The sequence below is a fragment of the Poecilia formosa genome, unplaced genomic scaffold (genome assembly GCF_000485575.1).
Source record: "Poecilia formosa unplaced genomic scaffold, Poecilia_formosa-5.1.2 Scaffold436, whole genome shotgun sequence".
Classification (NCBI taxonomy): domain Eukaryota; kingdom Metazoa; phylum Chordata; class Actinopteri; order Cyprinodontiformes; family Poeciliidae; genus Poecilia; species Poecilia formosa.
In genome coordinates, this window is record NW_006800375.1 from 190,263 (window position 1) to 209,477 (window position 19,215).

Genomic DNA, 19,215 nt, shown 5'->3' on the forward strand with positions numbered 1-19,215 from the left:
ATATATATATATATATACATATACATATATATATATATATATACATATACATATAAATAAAAGGGGGGAAAAGAACAAGAAGGAGAAATATGTAAGGAAGATCTTTTTTTATCCAACACCTGGTAAATATGTCGCCTTTTCTAATCAAATGACAGAACAAAAAACTCAAAGAAGTATGAAGGAAAAAATCCTTTGTATTTTAAAATTAAACAAATCATGATCAAAAGATCAAAATAATGCTTCATACTATACATGACAATAACTTAAGTGTTCTTTGTACAGTAAATACAAAAACGGGGGAAGATGACATTTAGTTTCCCTGTGTTCAATATGTTTATTGGTCTACTTCTTTATAGTTTTTTCCCCGCAACAAGATCGTATTTAAATCCAAACTGAAGTAGATGTTTCTCTATGAAAACAACATGCTGGGGCCACTGTAGATAGAAAAAAAAGAAAAAAGAGAACATTTCCACCACAAAATCTCAGAAAATTTAAAAAAAAATCTGGAAATTCCTGAGTTCAAGTCAAAAATTTGCTTGAAAAAAAAAAAACACATAATAATGTAAAGTAACACTTTTTTTTTTTTTAGAAAAAACAAGAACATTTCTGAGAAAATGTTTTGACGTCTGAAACTGAAATTTCCAAGTTTTTTTCCTCTAATATCAAAATTTCTGAGGTTTTTTTCTAGCAAATTCTCAACATTTCAAGCTCAGAAATTTCTATGAATCTCAAAATCTGAGTTTTCTGATGGAAATGTACATTGTTTTAATCTACAGTGGTCCTAATATACAGTCATATGCAGCAGTGCAAGTAATAGAGCAGAATAAAAACAAAAAATAAGAAAAGAGAAAATCCTTACCATTTCCTTTTTTATTATTTATAAAAAAAATGTTGAAACTTAGATCTAAAAATAAAAAACCAATACTGAGATAAAATGAACTCAGTCGGGCAGAAAGTCCGTTCCGCTCAGCTTATCACAGTCGATTACTGATCATAAAAAATGTATGAATATTACTGATTAAATGTTTTTCCGTCTATATTTCCCTGCCTTCCTGTGGAGTGTTAACACTGACTGAGAAATGTAAAAAAGTTAAATTTGATCTTTCTTCTGCAACAGCTCCTGCTCCTGATTTCACGCTTACAGGAAAATATGATTTCAGATAATTTTATCAGGCTCGTTTGAACTGCAAGCACTTATTTCATCAGATAAAACACTATTTAACCAAAGCAGCAATACTAAAAGGAAATAGCTGAATCATCACAAAATATGTGAGATGTCCCACTTTTCCTTTTGAAAGCTACTTTAAAGTTGAAGGTTTAGCTGAAGACATGGTTGCTGTTCTGTCCAGCTGTCCTCCTCAGGAGGCTGAATGAATTCCTCAGCTCAGAAGTAAAAGACTTGCAGTCATGGTTCCTGCACGCGTTCCAGCAGAGTGGGGCTTCCTGTCTACTTCCTCTTCCTGCCCCGGCCTCGGCGGCCCCGGCCTGACGAGGGGCCCGCTCCATCCGGGCCCAGGGCGCCGTCCGCCTGGCCGGCCGGGATGTTGATGTGGCCCTCCTGGATTTCGCTGCGGGCCTCGGAGGACAGCTGCTCGATCTTCTGCTGCGTCTCCAGGTAGAACATCACGTCTCTCAGCTGCTCCTGCAGCTCCGTTATCACCACGTCCTTCCGCTCACCTGCAGCACGTTTCAATAAAGCACAGAAAAATTATCTGTTTAAATATTATTAACAGACAAACTTTGGTTCTTTATCTACTAGAGGGATTCTGCAGGTTTCACAAACTCAAATTTAAGACCTTCTTACAACCGCTATGAATGAAATTTAAGACCCAAATTGCCAAAGAAAAGTACAAAAGAAAATTGTATATTTCATATAGTAGCAGTGCTGAGCTTTTTTGCACAGAATGAACGTAACATTTTAGGGGTTTTTAACAGAAATAAGCAAATATCGTCCAGCCGACTGACAATAAATGGACACATACCCTTGATGGACGCAAAAAATCTAGCTAGCAAGGGTATACTAGCGTCTAGTCAGCGGTAGCCTCAACCGCCCTGAGTTACAGAACAGAAGTTCGATGTCTGCGTGAGACTCAAATGTTTGAGTGGAGAAAAAAAAATTACATAGAACATACAACATTAAATAGCTCTGCTACAAAGACCATCGTTTAGCTAACAACCATGCTAATTGTGGCGATAATTAAACACGACAAAATTTAAGACCTGTGATTAAGGTATTTAAGGCCAACTCACATAAAAACAATTTTAAGACATTTTAAGGCCTCAACTTGAGACACATTAATTTAAGATTTAAGACTGTGCGGACAGCGTGTGTTAGAGGACTACAGAGATATTGACTGGCTGGTCAGACACCAAGAACAACTGAATGCACCGTTGCTAAGCGATGACAGGTCATATTAACAAAACCCCTCTTTAGCTAATGATGCTAACCATGCAAACTGTGCTGGTAAGATGTTGAACTACATAATCATTTACTCTCTTTTTAAAACAGTTGAACATTGACACTGGATGCTTCTTAATAGCATTCATCCTACAACAATGACCATCATTCTAAAGTCTTATAAAATCTGAATACTGGCAATCAGCCATATGTTTCTGATCAGTTCTGATTAAATGTAGGCGTAGCAGAAATGTACAAAACCCCCCTTTGCATATTAAGACCATTTTATGATAACACAACCTCAGTAGGAGGGATGTCGTTTTACCAAATATGTGTCATCATGAAAAGGACTGAGGTAGAACAGTGTGAGGCAAGATGGATGCTTTCCGTTATCATCTGAGTCACTAAAAGAGGAGGGAGCAGAGCTGAGTTACACTAAAGATAACATCGCATTTGGTTTAACAGAAATCCATAACAGTTAGTCATATTCAGTACATTAGCCTTTACTTCTGTTAATTATGACACATATTCACTTACAGCTAATGAAGACATCTCATTTAAGGTCAGAATATCACATCAGACCAATAAAAAAAAATACTTTCAATACAAAAATGTGGATTTGATAAAAATGTGGTTTTTAAGGTGCTGTCAGAACACTCATTCCAATTGTCTAAAGATGACTGTACTTTTACAAATAATATTTGATGCAATTATAACAACTAACATAACTGAATAATTAGCTTCCCTATCTTCATACTTCAATTGTTTTTAGAGGGAAACATTTCTGTCCGTTCTACAAATGGGATCGACATCTGCAGTAAAAACCAGAGAGAGGACAAAATCCCTCTGAAAGCCCCGGTTTGAAATCCCCGAACCAGCCTCAACATTAAAATTATACTATGAGAAAAGCTGATGTTTGTTTAGACAGTTTGCATTCCCCGTTTTAAAAAAAATAACGTTTCTATAGACAGTGATTCGTGCTAAATGGGAAAGTCCAGAAACATGAGCGCTGCAGCTGGGCTGGGTGATGTAGTTCCTTCCTGGTTTGATAAGCGGTGCCTCACATGAGGAAGCTAACGGCCGACACTTTCAGATAGAGGAAGGGAGTGTTAGCAGTAACACTGACCCTCACACGGCCACATTAGAGTCAACACACTCTCTCTGGTTAATCTGTGTTAGTGTGTGTGTGTTGGTTGGATAGAATAGAGAAACGTTATCGTTACAGAAGCAAATGTTAGTAGATGCAGTCAGTACTTTAGGTCAGTTAGCCAAAAATAATAAGCACCACCTTAACGGCAACATACATTTCTGCACATGCAAGTAATTCAAAGTGGTTCATAATTTCCACACAGACATGAACTTACTTATTACTAATTACATTTTTTAAAAATGTAATAAAAATTATTTTTGAAAAAAGATGACAGATCTGTGCAACCACAAACTCCTCTTTACGAATTACTATTGGTTGAGCTGCTGGAGTCGCGCGCGTGCGTGTGCGCGTGTGTGTGTTTTCAGAGAAAGCAGCAGGGATAGAGCGACCAAAGGGGAATGACAACATGTCAGCAGAGAGGAATCTGGTATTTAGATAAAATATATTCTGTCTCCTCCTCTACAGGTCAGGGTTTGCATCAGATTCAGTTGATCAACACGATTCAATTAGACATACTGGAAGATCAGAGAGTGAGCGACTAATTGAAAAACCTATTCCCTCCCTCACCTGTGGTGGTGCTGTACCAAGAACCATTGAGGGAAATGACACAAAAACCTCTGAAGAAGACACTGAGTTCAACTTCCTTCTTCACAAAATGTAAACAAAAACGGAGTGGCACTGGATTTTAGCGGTCATAGAAATTTCTCCAGCTAGCGCTAGAACCCCACGTTTGTTTTGGTATTGACCCAGAATGCCCTGCGTTGTAGTCCACTTCCTGCTTTTGGAGCAGACTACAAAGTTCACCTTAATTGAACCAAGACAACCAGAGTTTATTTTTTTGGTTTGCATCAAAGTTCGATTACACATTCACACCTCCCCAAACAAACCGGACCGAAAAAAGAAAAAACACAGAAGAAGTATTCCTGTCTGTGGTGAACATAAAAACAAACGCATTGTATTTTTGAACACCCAGAATGGATCCGCGCCAAGTTCTAATAACTTAAATCCACACAGACACGTCTACTGATCCAATAATCCAAAAGAACCGTTTTCATGTCCGGAACATCAGACTCCCAATTTGCCATGGATGTAACCCTGCCCGTTGCTAAGCATGGATTCGGTTTGCTTCACAAGCATCTCCGCTCAACGGCGTGTTTTCCTGGAAAGAAGGGGCTGGTCCAGAATGCCATCACACCTGCTACCCCCAAAAGGTAGGACCCTTTGGGGGTGGACATGGGTCAGCTCCAGCCCCCAGGGTTGCAGCTATAAAACTCCTCTCTCCGACACATTCCTGTCACTGTTTTCACATCTATGCGTCACAGAACCAAAAACTAGAGGTCTTCTAAAGGGTTGTTTCTCAACCCTGGTCCTCGAGGCACACTGCCCTACGTGTTTTAGGTGTTTCCTTGCTTCAGCCCAGCTAATTTCAATTGATGGCTGATAAACAGGTGTTTGTTGAACAGCAACCAGGTGAATCAGGGGACAAAAACCCTTTGAGAGCACCGGTTCAAAATCCCTAAAACAGCCTAATCATCCAAATTATACGAAAAGCTGATGTTTGTTCAGACAGTTTCCATTAACCATTTAAAAAAAATAACGTTTCAATAGACAGTGATTCGTGCAAAGTGGGAAGACCAGAAAAGCGAGTGCTGCAGCTGGGCTGGGTGATGTAGTTCCTTCATGGTTTAATAAGTGGCGCCTCACATGAGGAAGCTAACGGCCACTTGGTCATGTGGAAACGCATGACTGAGCGCATGTTTCCTCAGTCTGTTTATAACCATTTATATGGTTTATAAATGTCAGCTGTAAATGCACATCAGTTGTCTTGGACATCATTTGTCTATTTACAATAAGCGATGCTCAGCCTGGCAGGGGGCAAGTAAAGCCTGGTGGCCCGCCAGGCTTATAAACACACTGGGGGAACCCTGTGTTTAGAGCAACCTTTCATTAGTAGTAAGTGGAGCACTGATCAATATATTTGATGTGTGATTAATCTGGTGATGGCTTCTGACAAAATGTAATGTTTATTGCTCGTCTCATAATTATGTTCTTAAGGTGTAAAGCACTTTGAACTGTCTTATTGCTAAAATATGCTACACAAATAAACTTGACTGACTTGACTTGCTGCTGTCATGACAGACGTTTTTGGAGTACGACAGCACGTTGCTATCGCTACTTAGCAGGACATGAACAATACTCACTCCTTAAATGTTGGAGGAAAAACAAATGGCTTTTGAAGCTCGTCCGAGGAAACTTTACATGAGCAGCAGCAGAAAAGTCATGATGACATGGGAGAGAATACTCAAACATAAGATCTATGAGCTGCATGAAAGGCTTGTTTGACTTGTAAAGGATGACCTCCGACAACTCAGGCACAACAAGAGAAACATTATGAGGCCATTATTTACACGGAAGCTACAGTGGTTATGAGAGGACCATAAAGTCTAAAAGGGAAGGTACCAATCCTCATAGGGTGGATGTGAAGAGAGGGAACTTCGTCTGAATGCTTCCTGTAAGAAAAACCCAGAGGTAGAAGGAAAACTACTGATATGCCCACTCACAGGTAGACTTCCCTCAGGCACTAATGATGAAAACATTCCTGAGTTGAACGTAATAATGGTGGGACTAAGAAACAATGTTATTCCAAAAGGTTAGCACATCAGGCCATTTATTCTAGCAAGAAAGGAGAATATGCCTCATAAAGACTCGCTTACTACTCATTCCTCCTCCTCTCCACCCGCTTGCAGACGGCTACCACACTCAGTTATAGCTGCGGCTTGGTTGTGTTGCAGTAATTTGCATCTCATTTGCAAATGTGACCACGTAAAGAGGAAGTAGTCTCTGACAGTGATATTCTGTCAAAAATAAATCATTCTGTTCTAGCTGGCATTTCTAAAGGGTCCTGGCAGAGGAGCAGCTGATCGGGAACAAACAAGATAACAATGAGCGAAAGAACTTATTTGATTATGTAAACCAGCCAAAACATTTCCCGGCAGTCATTTCTCGTAGCATAGCGCTCTCCACGGCCCACCTTTTGTTCCACAGAGAGAGGGAGTTCATCTGGAAATGAGTTGATCACACATAGAAATAGTAAACTACGACCATCAACAGAACCACTTTTGGCAGCTGTAATGTGTAGGTAGTTATCTTCCATCAGATCTCGCCAGTCGCTCAAATTGTCGTGGAGGAAATTCCCCCCGCTCTTCTTTATGACATTGCCTAATTCATTCTAATGTAATACAATGTATTTTATTTAATGACTGTAAATCTGGATTCTCTGTGAAACAGACAAGAAAGCTGTTATTGGAGTCCCAGAAACATGTCCGCTAATCCACTAATAGTGGAGCTAATTTTTCGTTTAGCGCTTTAGGTAACTTTGAAAACCATTAGCGCACATAGCTTCCCCTAAATAAAAGATTTTTTTTTAAATTCTATTGCACTAATTTACTTAGCTGTTTTGTAAACTTTTAGCTGAATAAAGTTTGACATCTGTGTTAAGTGCCTTAAAAACATGTAAATTCTAATGTCAAATTAAATTGGTGCCCTAGAGTCTTTCAAGGGAAGTTATGCTTTTAATTGAAGTTAGCGCTTTAGCATTAGCTTCCGTTAAAGTATGTGTTGGTGTAGCATTTTAGCATTAGTTTCCACTAAATAAGGTCTTGGTGTAGCACTTATCGATAGCTTCTGCTAAATAACATGTTGGTGTAGGGTTTTAGCGTTATCTTCCATTGAATAACATGTTAGTATATTTTAGAATTAGCTTCTGCTAAAAACATGTTGGTGGTGTAGTGTTTTAGCATTGGATGAAATATTTACTGTTAGAAGAAAGAGACACCTGTTTTGCAGAGACAAAAGTAGTGGACAACATTCCTACACATGAGGAGACATGGAGACTGAAGTAGTACTAGTGGACAGACATTACTGAGGCAGAAATGTGGAGGAAGCTCCATGACTTACCGCTCTCTTTTCCTTTGCGTTCCTCCTCAGCCAGCTGGGCTTGCAGCTGCGTCTGATTGGCTCTCAGACAGCGGTTCATCTCCTGCTCCTCCTTCAGCTCCTGGCTCAGCTTCAGCACTCGACTGTTGAGCTGCGTGCACCTGAAAGAGCCCGATACGTAAAGACTGTGGCTTCACCACTTCATCCTTAGAAAACAAGCGTGGCTGGAGAAGAGCCGTTTTCCTTTAACACTATGATTAACAGCAGGACTTCCAGATATTTGTGGCAGGAAAATATCATGACAAGCACAAGTCTGACATATGCAATACAGGGAAATGGCGGTCAGGCTAAACAAGATATTGGCATTTCTTAGGAATTGACAACAGATTCCTGTAATTTCTCAGTAAAGGCTGTTGGTAGATCTACTGAAATGTGTTTTTGTAGGAAGTGGAGCAGCAACTGAACAGTCACGAAACCATGGCAACAAGATACAATAATGTGCTTAGTCATGATAACTCAATTATTGAAATAATCATCAGCTAATTTAATAATTGATTAATCGTTTATTGGGAGAACAACACACTCAGAACTGTAATTAAGCTAAAACTATACAAAAATATGCACTTTCTATTTAACACACAAAAAAAACTTGTCTGTAAAAATATTCTACCTAGATCTTCAAGTGGCAATTTTAGTTTCACCTGGTTCAAATTCTATAAAAAACTTCTAGCTTCTTATGCTATCTAGTTAATCTAGGTTAATCCAAAAACTAATTACCAGATTATTTCTACACTGTATTGATGTTAAATCAAGCAGAAACGATTTAGCTGCAAATTCATCCTTTGCTACAAATGACCAAGTATATACTTGTATTTACTGCATTTTAGGGAACTAAATGTTTATTTTCTTATCTAAAAAAGGAATTGAATGTGTTTATTTGCATTTTTTATGTATTTTCTAGTACTGTATAAAATAAGCTTCAGTGGTTAAATAAAAAAAAAATCTGCAGTGTGCCAAATTTTTTATCCGATTAATCATCAGAATAACGATTAATCACTGCAACTAACGATTATTACTGAATATAATCGCTATTTGCAGGCCTGAATACAAGCTCACATCGTATACACACACAAACACACACACGTGCACACGCATGCAAACACACACTCTCTCCCCATTTAAAAAGACAAACCTACTTCTTCTCTAGGCTCTGCTTCTCTTTGCTTATTTCTCCTAATCGCTGCTCCAGGTTATCGCAGCGCTCCAGGGTCTCCTTAAACTTCACCTTCATGTTGTTGATCTGAGGGCAGAATCAAAGAGTTTGAATCCAGAACTCAGAACCTGACACGACACCGAGACATATTGTTGCTTCTCTACCTCCTCGGCCGTCTCCTTCTCCAGATGAACGATCTTGTTCTCCCAGTAGATCCTCTGGGACTCCAGCTGGCTGGTCAGCAGGTACGAGTACTGCAGACAGAGGCAGATCGTTGGGATCTGTCTGGGCTCGTTCAGGGGAACTGAATCTCATCTAAACAAAATTTAAAAAATAACTGCTTACCTCCAACTGGAGAGCATCTATTTTCTCATCTTGGCAAGTGTCTCCTTCGCACTCAAACTGCACCATCTTCCCGTCGGTCTTACTGGCCACCAGGCGGTGCACGTAGTTATCTGCATTAGAAGAGTTACACAGCAATCACTGCAGGAAGGCTTTTCTATTTCAGGTATAAAAAAACCTAGGAAAACCATTGTTGGGACAATTATTGATCCTCCTAGCGATTTCTTTTTTTTTTTTTTTTAATAAATGTAACTACAGCATTTTTTAAAATTTGTTCTCAACCTTTCTTCAGTTGATCAGAAATGGCTGATTCCATGACACCATGTATCTCTGGGTCACTAGGACCCATCTCTGTCTCACCACCACAGTGAGAGAGCAGGATGGAAGGAGAGCTTAAAAAAAAAGAACCCCCAAAACTTAGTGAAGAATGGGATCTTGGAGTTATCAAGTCTCTATGTCAACCATTGGAAGCTCTGTATGTGCCAAGGGGAGCAAGGTTAAGATGACCTACCACCATAAATGTAAACATATTGAATTTGTGAAACTCTACTGAGACTTTAAGTGGAACTGTGAGCTTTGGTCAGTCGAGGCTAAGGCAGGAAACTCTGCCCACATCAGGCGCTTCTCATGGCAGCCCAGTTATGTTATGAAATATAAAAGAAGTGAAACATAATGAGCTGAAAACACCAACTGGAAGCTAAGGTTGTACAAATTACATGTGGTCTTTAAGACATTAATTATACAATAAGGCTGAAATAATTAATCGGTTTAGTCATGATTAATCGATTCTTGAAATAATGATCGACTAATTTAGTAATCAAATAATCGTTCGTTGGATAATAGAGTCTAAAAAAAGGCCATTTGCTGAGAAAACACAGTTACAGCAGTGATAACGACAAAAGTCAACAAAATATATATATAAATTTTGCATCTAACATAAAAAAACTTTGTAAATATGTTCTACATAAAACAGAACAAATTCTGTGAAAATAAGGTTTTTAGTTGCAGAAATGATCAAACATACGTTAAAGGAATGTGTCGTTATTTTATATTTGTTTAACTACTTTTAAGAAGCAACAGGATTAATTGTTTATTTGCATTTTTAATATTGGACAAAATAAGCTTAATGAAAGAAATGAAAAATCTGCAGAACGTGGCAATAATTTTCTGATTAATCGATTAATCGCCCGAATAATCGATTAGTAAAATAATCACTTGTTTCAGTATAATAAATCTGGAAGAATGGAGGAAAAAAACATATTCAGCATTTAAAATGATTCACTGTTTTGTTCTGTAAAACAATGAAGCTAAAATATCCACTTTATATCAAGTGAAGCATCAAGTTCACTGTTTGTTTTAACCCCAACTTGTTAGTTTGGGTTGAACCAGTAAGAACTGCTCCGTGTTTGCGGCAGACAGATAAGAGAAACAGAAGCACTCTGACTTAGTTACTAATTTATGGAAACTGTGTGTTGAGTAAACTGGTTTTATGATGTCTTACTTCTCCCTCTCTTAAAACACACACACACGCGCACGCGCACACACACACACACACACACACACACACACACACACACACACCAGCAGGTTACCTCTTATACTCAATTTGCTCTGAACTATATTGGTGAAGAATGAAAAGCCACAGATGTTCTGTAAATAGGTTGATAACTTTTTATCTGGTGCTACCGCTGACTCAGTACCAGCTCCTTATGTTTCCACCAGGTCAAGAAAATCAGACAAACTCAGCACCACATCACTGCTGGAGCAGAGGAAACATTCCCACCGGCCAGAAACACGAGGCGGACCCGCAGGGAACAGCAGCCAATCAAAACATTGTAAATGCCATGTTCAAAACTGTTTGTTTGTTTTAAATCTGAAAAAAATCAAAAACAAAATCTCGAACAAAGAAACCCAGAAAAACCACATCTAGATTCATAGCCTTGATTAGCATCAGATTAGCGCGAGCTAATGAAACTCAATTTATAGGACTTAATCGGATCTCACTGAGTTTTTCCTCAGAGTTCAACGGGTCAAGGTGTCGTTTACATCTGATTATTTTCCATCAGATCCATAACAACCATATCCTACTCAGTTCTTCAGTATCTTTGGTCTTTAAATATCACCAAGAGGTTTTAAATAAATGTTTAAAGGCTGTTTATGCTCCGGTTTCCAGCTGCTGTTCTGGTTTACAGTTTATCTGTAAGTCATGGCAGCCATTCCACTCTGAATGAAAAAGACTCCCTTCTTGACATTTTTAGGGTTTCTTCTGCCCCCTGGTGGACAAAATTCATTGCAGCAACAACAGAAATGGTTTCCTATCAATAAACCTTCTTCTTTGCAGTCGCCACCCTGTTTTCCCACACAAACCCGTCATCAAATGCGCAGTACCTCCAGCGTAGTCCCACACACGGTGATTTGTGAGCTGCATGGCGTAGGTGTGCTGCGTCTCCTCAAAGTGCTTGTAGGCATGTCGACTGACGTAGCGCCCGCAGCCGATGTGCCCGCAGATCAAACAGATCCACAGGTTCTGCAGGGGAAAAAAACCCACACACAATAATTAAAAGAAAAGTTCAATAAACAACACCGTCAGTCAGAGAGTGATTGGTCACCTCCTGGACGCCGCACTCAAAGCATTTGTTCTCTTCCACCGGCTCTGGCGTCTGACAGTACCGACACACCGGACACCTAGAAAACACACAGCGCACTCAGCTGAGGTCAAAGGTCCTTTGTGAAACACAAAAATACACACAGCAGAACAAACACATCACACAAAGCTGGGAGAGACGTCCAGAATCACATAGACACATGGAACAGAGACAATCAGAGACACAGCCGACCAGCACCGAGAAACTGAGCGAAGAACAAACATGGAGGACGGAAACAAGTCAGATTTAAAAAAAACAAAAACAAACGACAACAGCTTTCAGATCGAGACGCTGAGCAGGTATAAAACAACGTTTCGGAGAAGGAAAGGTTGAGTGTTGGACTCACGAGGCGTCTTCCCACCGCTGGAGACACTGGCTGTGAAAGCTGTGGTTGCAGAGGGTGGTGAGGATGCCGTTGACCGACTCGTCCATCCTCTCCAGGCACACGGTGCACTTCGGCAGCTCGGTCAGCTCCATCACCGGCAGGCTGGCTCCCTGCAGCAGAACAGACAGGAAGAGGAGAAACACAGAGGAATTAAATGTACAGAGGAAGGAGAAACCAGGAAAGGTTGAAGGTCAGGGTTGAGACGCTAGTAAAGGCTGGTTTTGTTTGAATTAAAGCTGAAATGTTATATGTGGATACAACAAATACATCTGGGAAAACAAACAAAAAATCCAAAGAAAATAATGTTGAGACAAAGTATCACAAAGTATTTTTTTCTTTACTGAATTGTTTTTCTTCCAGATCATAGTTGGGTGGAAGTATTAATATAAAGCTGTAGCCACTCTATACTTAATTTTCTGGACAATAAACTATTCCAGTAACTATTTCACTAAACAATAACATTGTTGCTCTGAGACCATTTTCAAGTATTGTTAATAATGCAATTTTGCTCTCTCAAAAAATAATAGACTTTAATTTTGCATAGAACATTTAACACTGGAACTTGATATTTTAAATATTCAAAGTAAAACAAGCAAAAACCTGGGATGCATCGATCCACTTTTTTCACTTCCGATACCGATACCGACACTGATACCGATATTTGAGGTTTAGTATCTGCTAAAGCCAATCCCACACTGAAAAACAGAGCTGAATTGAATTAAAATGTTTCCTGTTTTTAAACACAAACATAAATGTACTGAGTTACAAATGTATTTGCTGACTCTACACCAGAACAACACACTTAAATACACCAATAGCTTTACAAGCTATTGGTGTATTGTTGTACAACTTTAATTTGTTCAGTCAGTCCAATTAAGAGTCTAAGAACCAATGTAAAATAATAAAAAAATGCACAAAAACAATGTAAAAAACAAATTACAATAAACCTTCCAAATGGTTCAGAAAGTGCAAATAGGAATTCTAAGTATAATGTAAAGTAAATAATCAATCGCTCAGAGAACAAAGCATAGAACTAGACTGAATAGATCTGCCCTTATGAATTGGGCTCTTCGTCACCGATACCTGATCTAGATTGTTTTTTTTCATTATCAGGACCGATACAGATATTAATGTCAGATCGGTGCATGTCAACCAAAAACAATAAACAAAATGGAAAAAAAAAAAAAAACATACACACGCACACACACAACCGAATCATAAATAAAATGGACTGTGACGCCAAACTAAACAAAATTTTCCTTCAAAAAATATTATCATTTAAACTTTTTATGCGATTGATTATGTGCTTACTTGAAAAAATTCCCAGAAACGTTGTTCACCTGCAGCCAAGCGACTCTCCCACATGGTTCAGTGATTAAGGTCGAGGTCGGAGGTCAAGAAGCCACAGAGCTTACCTTGCCTTTATCTGTGAGCCCAGAGCTCTCCATGTCTGTCTGTCTGTCTGAGCTGTCTGTCTGTCTGTCTGAGCTGTCTGAGCTGTCTGAGCTGTCTGAGCTGTCTGTCCGTCCGTCCAAACACGCATCACCTTAAACTGACAGCTCACTAACAGACCTCAGAGCCACTTGCCTTGTGGAAATTTGTTCTTGGAATTAGAGCAAAGCAGCAGGTTCAGAAGGAAACGACAAGCATTCTTACGTCCTCAGACTTTATGACCTCCGCTCGCTCCACGTAGACCAGCTGGCACACTGCTTCCTCGATGGAGTTGAACTGGCGTCCGTTGCAGGCCGTGTAGAAGCTGTCTGCGTCAGCCTGAGAGACACAAAACAGACGGCATGTTGAGAAACAGCCGAGTCAGAGGCGCTCCTGATTGGCTGACCTGACTTTCAGAATGTTAATAATGCTCACCAAAAAAAAATAAAAAATAGAGTAGTAATGGTAGAGAAAGGGCAGTTTCCTGGGAAACGCAAAAGATTTAGGATGTAAATCAATGTTTTACAGACATTGTACCTTACATAAAACTCATAGGCTCATATGAAATTTTATTATTGCTACGTTGTTACTAATGTATACAATACCCAAATATATGAAAATGCCGAGATAATTTCCATTTGGAAATTTGGGCTGCAATTAACCATCATCATAGCTGTTGATTATTCTGACAATTAATTGGTTACACAGAAAAACAAACTGGAATATTCTGCTTGAATTTTTTATTTTTATTTTTTACAATGTTATATTACAAGAAATACATTTACATGATGTAAAAGCTAAAATTGAATTTCTTTTCAAATTAAGAAAATAGACATTTTATTACCTCAAATGCAACAACGCGGAACTGCTTTGCTAATTTGTTGACCATTTTCTGGATTAACCCATTAACAACCAGACAGCAAAAGATTTTTGATAGCAGACGGAGTTACCTGAGAGGAGAATTTGATGAGAACCATGTACTGATTGGGAGTGGAGTCCCGTATGATCTTCATGTGCTCCATGACGTCATTAAATGGAGCCATGAGCTTCATGAGGTCGTGGCTGGTCATGGTGGCCGGAACGGTTAGGATGCACACCATGGCGCTGCGCCGCACGTCTTCGGTCAGCGACGTCATCTTACTGCAGGCAGAGTGGACAAAAAAGACGTTTTACATTCACAAAAAGATTTATTTATTTATCTGATTTAATGCTGTATTAGTGGTAGTTAAGGAGAGCAGCAGGACGTCCCAGTTCAGGGTTGTGGCAGATTTGAAAAACTTGAATATCCAGAGTTCTTAGTTCCTTACAATCAATTACAACATAAATTGCAAAAATGACACATCAGCCATTAATTTACAGGAAGGAAAGACACGAAGGAGGAGGAACACAAGGAAAAAACATAGTAAGGAAACAAGAAATAAAAAAGAAAGAGGGAAATAATTAAGGAAATAAGGAAGAAATTAAGGAAAGAAAATATGAAAATAAATTAAAAACTAAGGAAAAATAGAAGGAAACAAGAAAGGCACTAAGGAAAGTGAGTCAACTAAGGAAACAAGCAAAGAACTTAGGAAAGAAAGAAAACGAGCAAGGAACTAATGAAAGAAGGAAACTAGGAAGGAGTTAAGGAAAGAGCATGACAACTAAGGAAACAAACATCTACTAAAGTAGAATGAATCAAATAAGAAAAGAAGATAGGAAAACACAAGAAACTGAGGAAAGAGAAGGAAACAAGGAGGGAGGAAAGACAGAAGGAAGGACAAGATAGGAAGTAAATAAAAGATGATAAGGAAGGACAAAAGGGAGGAAAAGATGAAAAACGGATGGAAATAAGAGAGAGAATGAGGAAAAAGAAAGGAGGGATAAAGGGAAGATGAAAGGAAGGATATCAGAAAGGAAGAAAAAAAGAGAGGAACTGTTTAGACAGTGGGATACTGGACAGGAAATAAAATCCCTTCTCTTTTCTTTCTTCCCTGCATAGTTATCCAGAGCTGGAAAAAAACTGAAATTAAGCTCCATCGTCTTCCAGGCTGGAGGCGGACGGAACCCAGTACTAGTTTTCAGAACATGTCCGATCAGAACCCACAACGACTCACTTGGTCTTGTAGAGGTGCATAATGCCATGGACGATCTCCACCGACGGATTCCCGCTGAAGAAGGAGATCTGTTCCGGTAGCTGCTTGGAGGGCGAGTCCGGAGCCGTCTGCGAGGCGCCGCTGGTCTCCTGGGAAACCGGCGTCTCAGTCCGTGCACTCTGAGGACTGCTGCTTCCTTCGTCACTTCCTACTGCACGAGGAAAGAAACGTTAGCTCAATCAGAGGCAACGACCACGGTTTGCTAAAAATCATACAGTGTGATCAGTTCTGGATCTAATATTACACTCATAACCAAGCATGGGTCAGTTAAAGCCCTCCATCAGGAGTAGAGTCTGAAAGTCAGGTGTGTTTATAATTGCTGTCAATTAGATTTAGGAGAGGAAGATGATGAAGGATTCTACAGGTAGTTATGCTTAAAGAACAGAACATGAGATTCTAAAAACCTCCAGGAACCTTTTAGTTCAGGCTTTTACTTGATGGCATTTACTTGATGGAAAGTGGCAGCTGACAGAAAACCTGCATGACATTCCACAAAACAGCAGCAGCAGTTTCACTCTAGTGTCAGCTGCCGGAAGCGGACACCGGAAGCGCCGTTACCAGCTGCGGCTTGCCGTCTCTCCTGTCGTTTGTGGCACCAAGACGTGGGCAGGAGGCTGGTCAAGTCCGTCAAAGCTACAAAGCCCCACAGAATGGACTCATTTGCCCATCACTTAAAGATAGTAAAATGGACTGAACCCCTTCTCGGAATCATTTTTTTGTGTTGTGACAGAGCACAATACTCTGCTAAAACAGACCACAACTATCAAGTTTCCTTCATAGAGTGTACACGGTCTCTAACAATGTTTAGTTTGGTGGTTTGTGTCAAGGTGACATCTAGGTCGAGGTAAATTAAGCACAAGGAGCAACAACGTGTTCCCAGCTCTTCATATGTATAAATGCTTACCTGAGGTGGGCTCATAGGTTTCTATCACCATGTCCCCCACGGATCTGCTGCCCATATGCTGGTGCAGGATGGCTGCTCTCTCCAGCTCACTCTTCCCACTCAGGGCATGTTTGGCTAAACCGAGACTTTTTTCCCGGAGCTCCTCCTCGGACATGTCTTCAACTAGAGGTGAAACAAACGGCATCATCTCGGCACAAAAAGCCTAAACATTAGACCAGCACAACACCCAGGCTAAGCTAAGCAGCGGGCAGAGCTGCTTTTACTGTCACTGCTGATCAGTCTTTGGCTCAGCACTCACTTTCAAAATAGAAACTCGAAAATGCTCACTTACCAGCAGAGTATTGAAAACCTCGTGGAAAAGGAGACTGGTCGGCTATTTCCAGACGGATAACAACCAGCGAAACACTCATGTGTTAAAAGGGAAAGAAAGCACTTAAACAGAAACAAAAACAAACAGCTGACAGCTGAGCTAGCTCAACAAGGCTAGCTGGATGACTAGCAGTTCACTTTGGGCCCGCAAAACTATCAGCTGAGAGCAAAATAAAATAGATCGAATAATTTTTTTTTAGTTCAGCCAAACAATATAATAACTTCCCTGCTTTTAAATGTAAACATTATATTAGTGTTATAATGTTCAACTACCTAAACTTCAGCTAGGTGGTCTAATGGTAGAGGGATCCAATTCTTCCTCTACACTTCAAAGAGCTACGGAATAATTTGGTGCCCCCTGCTGGCAAGGACGCGTAATTATAAGATACACAAACTCAAATTCGCTAAAAAATAATTAAAAAAAAATACTCCTAAAAAGTTGCTGGGGGGATTGGATAGAAAAAAAACAAACACAATTGTCAAACCCAAAGAGGTTTAAAAATGATTAAGAATCTTCCAAATCTCAGATATTTGACTGACAAATTAAATATCTATAAAAAAAGTTATAATTTTTTTCACAGCACTCGACTCATAAGTTTATGAGATGGGTAAAAATTATTTAAAATCATAAGTTATTTAACAGCATCCCACAAAGGTATTTGCACCCCTTGAACTTTTTCCATTTCTATCAAGTTTGATAGAAATGGTCACACCCACAGAATTCAGTGTACTTCATGTACCAGATCAACAATGGAGAACACAATTCTAAAATAGAAAATTTTTAGGTGGTTTTACAATTTTCTTACATATAAAACCTGTCACACAATCCTACAACAATATTAACCATACAGTACATTGGAATAGTATACATCAAAGCATGGTTTTGTTGGAACAGCCCAGCTAAAGTTGGGAAATAAAATAAATTCAGAATCTGTGGCAAAACCAGAAAAAAAAAAAATGTTGTTCAGGCCCCAATTTGACTGACAGTCTAATAGGTTGCAAAGAATGTGTTTGCTTTTTTTGTCTAGCACATCAAATTGTCAGCTCCCTAAAATGACGGCATAAATCATCTTTTGCCAAAATAAAAAAAACAAAAACAAAAACTAATTTGGCAAAAAATTAAATGACGTAGGCCTTTATTTTAAGGTGACAATATCATACATTGAATGCAACAGAAAATGTGAAAAAAGTTCCTAAGATGTGAATAGATAATGGATCTAAGGAACTCTGACTGGTTGATTTTTTCCTGTTGTAGTGAAGAGACAACATTACACATAAATTGTCACATTTACCCTTTTTATTTAAAAAAGAAGAAAAAAAGCATTGACATTCCAGTGTTTGTGTTTTTCAATTTTCTAACAAAAGGGGGCAATGAGACGAAACTAGATTGTCAAACCCTTATTGTGAGCAGATGTAAGATCACCAACATCTTTTCTGCAGCCACAAACCCAGACAATAAAAAAATAGGGAAAAAAAAAAAAACACATGATATTATCGGATATGAAAAAAAAAAAAAGAGGAAATAGGAAGGTGTTATTAGGGATACCGTTTACCATGTGTTCATATTTCAATGCCAAAGTCAAAAACCCCACAACACGGGGTTCAACAGTCATCAGTGCTCCCCCAAGTGAGGCAGTTATTAAAAAAAAAATAAAAAAAAAGCATGACAAGATTCAGTTTTTTTGTACTTTTAAAATTGGGTGTCAAAAGCAGGGAGGGACAAACGACCCCTTTCTACTTTAGCTGCTTAAAAAACAAAAAACAAACAAAGTCCTTCGAAAAGGCTGCGCTCAGCTTTTATTTACACTTAGGTCCAATGTTCTATTGGTTGGAGACCTGTCCCAGAGCAGATTGATCGCAACACACACACACACACACACACACGCACGCACGCACGCACGCGCACGCACGCACTCAAGCTTCTGGCAAATGGGTGTTTCTAAGTGTGTCACTACATACAACTGTATCCGTCGGTTGCATAGAGACGGATTCTTCTCACCAGAGCAGCGCGTGTTCCTGGTAAACATTCAAGTTCGGATCATCGCTTGAAATGATCCTTAAATAATGGGAATCAGTCGAGTTTTAAACCGAGTCAACAGATTTGTTCACAAGCACCACTTCTGTAAAAGAAAAAAAAAGGAAATAAAGATGGACACACCAATTATTAAAAAACAAAAGATTAGCTCTCTCTTTGTAATACTGTAACTACATGTGGTTCAAAGCGACACAACATACAGGAAAAAGACAACCGCAACAAAAGAAGACAAAACTACTTTGAAACGGAGGAGGGGGGTTATCTGTCAGTCTGAG

The 19,215-nt window shown here is 39.3% G+C and overlaps 1 protein-coding gene across 2 annotated transcripts; it reads right to left on the reverse strand.

Moving 5' to 3' along the window:
* Positions 1-848: 848 nt before the first annotated feature.
* brap (BRCA1 associated protein) lies at positions 849-17,243 on the reverse strand. Of its 2 annotated transcripts, none has more exons than XM_016663660.1 (13): positions 16,868-17,243; positions 16,537-16,698; positions 15,594-15,780; positions 14,451-14,640; positions 13,726-13,839; positions 12,031-12,179; positions 11,649-11,724; positions 11,428-11,566; positions 9,043-9,152; positions 8,862-8,951; positions 8,681-8,784; positions 7,506-7,645; positions 849-1,677 (listed from the first exon to the last, which is right to left on the reverse strand). In XM_016663660.1, exons 1-13 carry the CDS (start codon positions 16,944-16,946, stop codon positions 1,448-1,450), a joined length of 1,770 nt encoding a protein of 589 aa, XP_016519146.1. In that variant the 5' UTR covers positions 16,947-17,243; the 3' UTR covers positions 849-1,447. The 2 variants fall into 2 exon arrangements, with proteins under 2 accessions (XP_016519146.1, XP_007577353.1); XM_007577291.2 differs by having other exon boundaries at positions 15,594-15,783.
* Between the last annotated feature and the right edge of the window lie 1,972 nt (positions 17,244-19,215).

Bases quoted from the DNA above. Each gene is read 5' to 3' on its own strand.
- brap (XM_007577291.2), bottom strand. From the start codon at position 16,946: ATGAGTGTTTCGCTGGTTGTTATCCGTCTGGAAATAGCCGACCAGTCT. The intron at 13,840-14,450 runs GTAACTCCGTCT...TGTGTCTCTCAG, and splicing joins TCATCAAATTCTCCTCTCAG to GCTGACGCAGACAGCTTCTA. The intron at 8,952-9,042 runs GTAAGCAGTTAT...CTCTGTCTGCAG, and splicing joins TAGATGCTCTCCAGTTGGAG to TACTCGTACCTGCTGACCAG.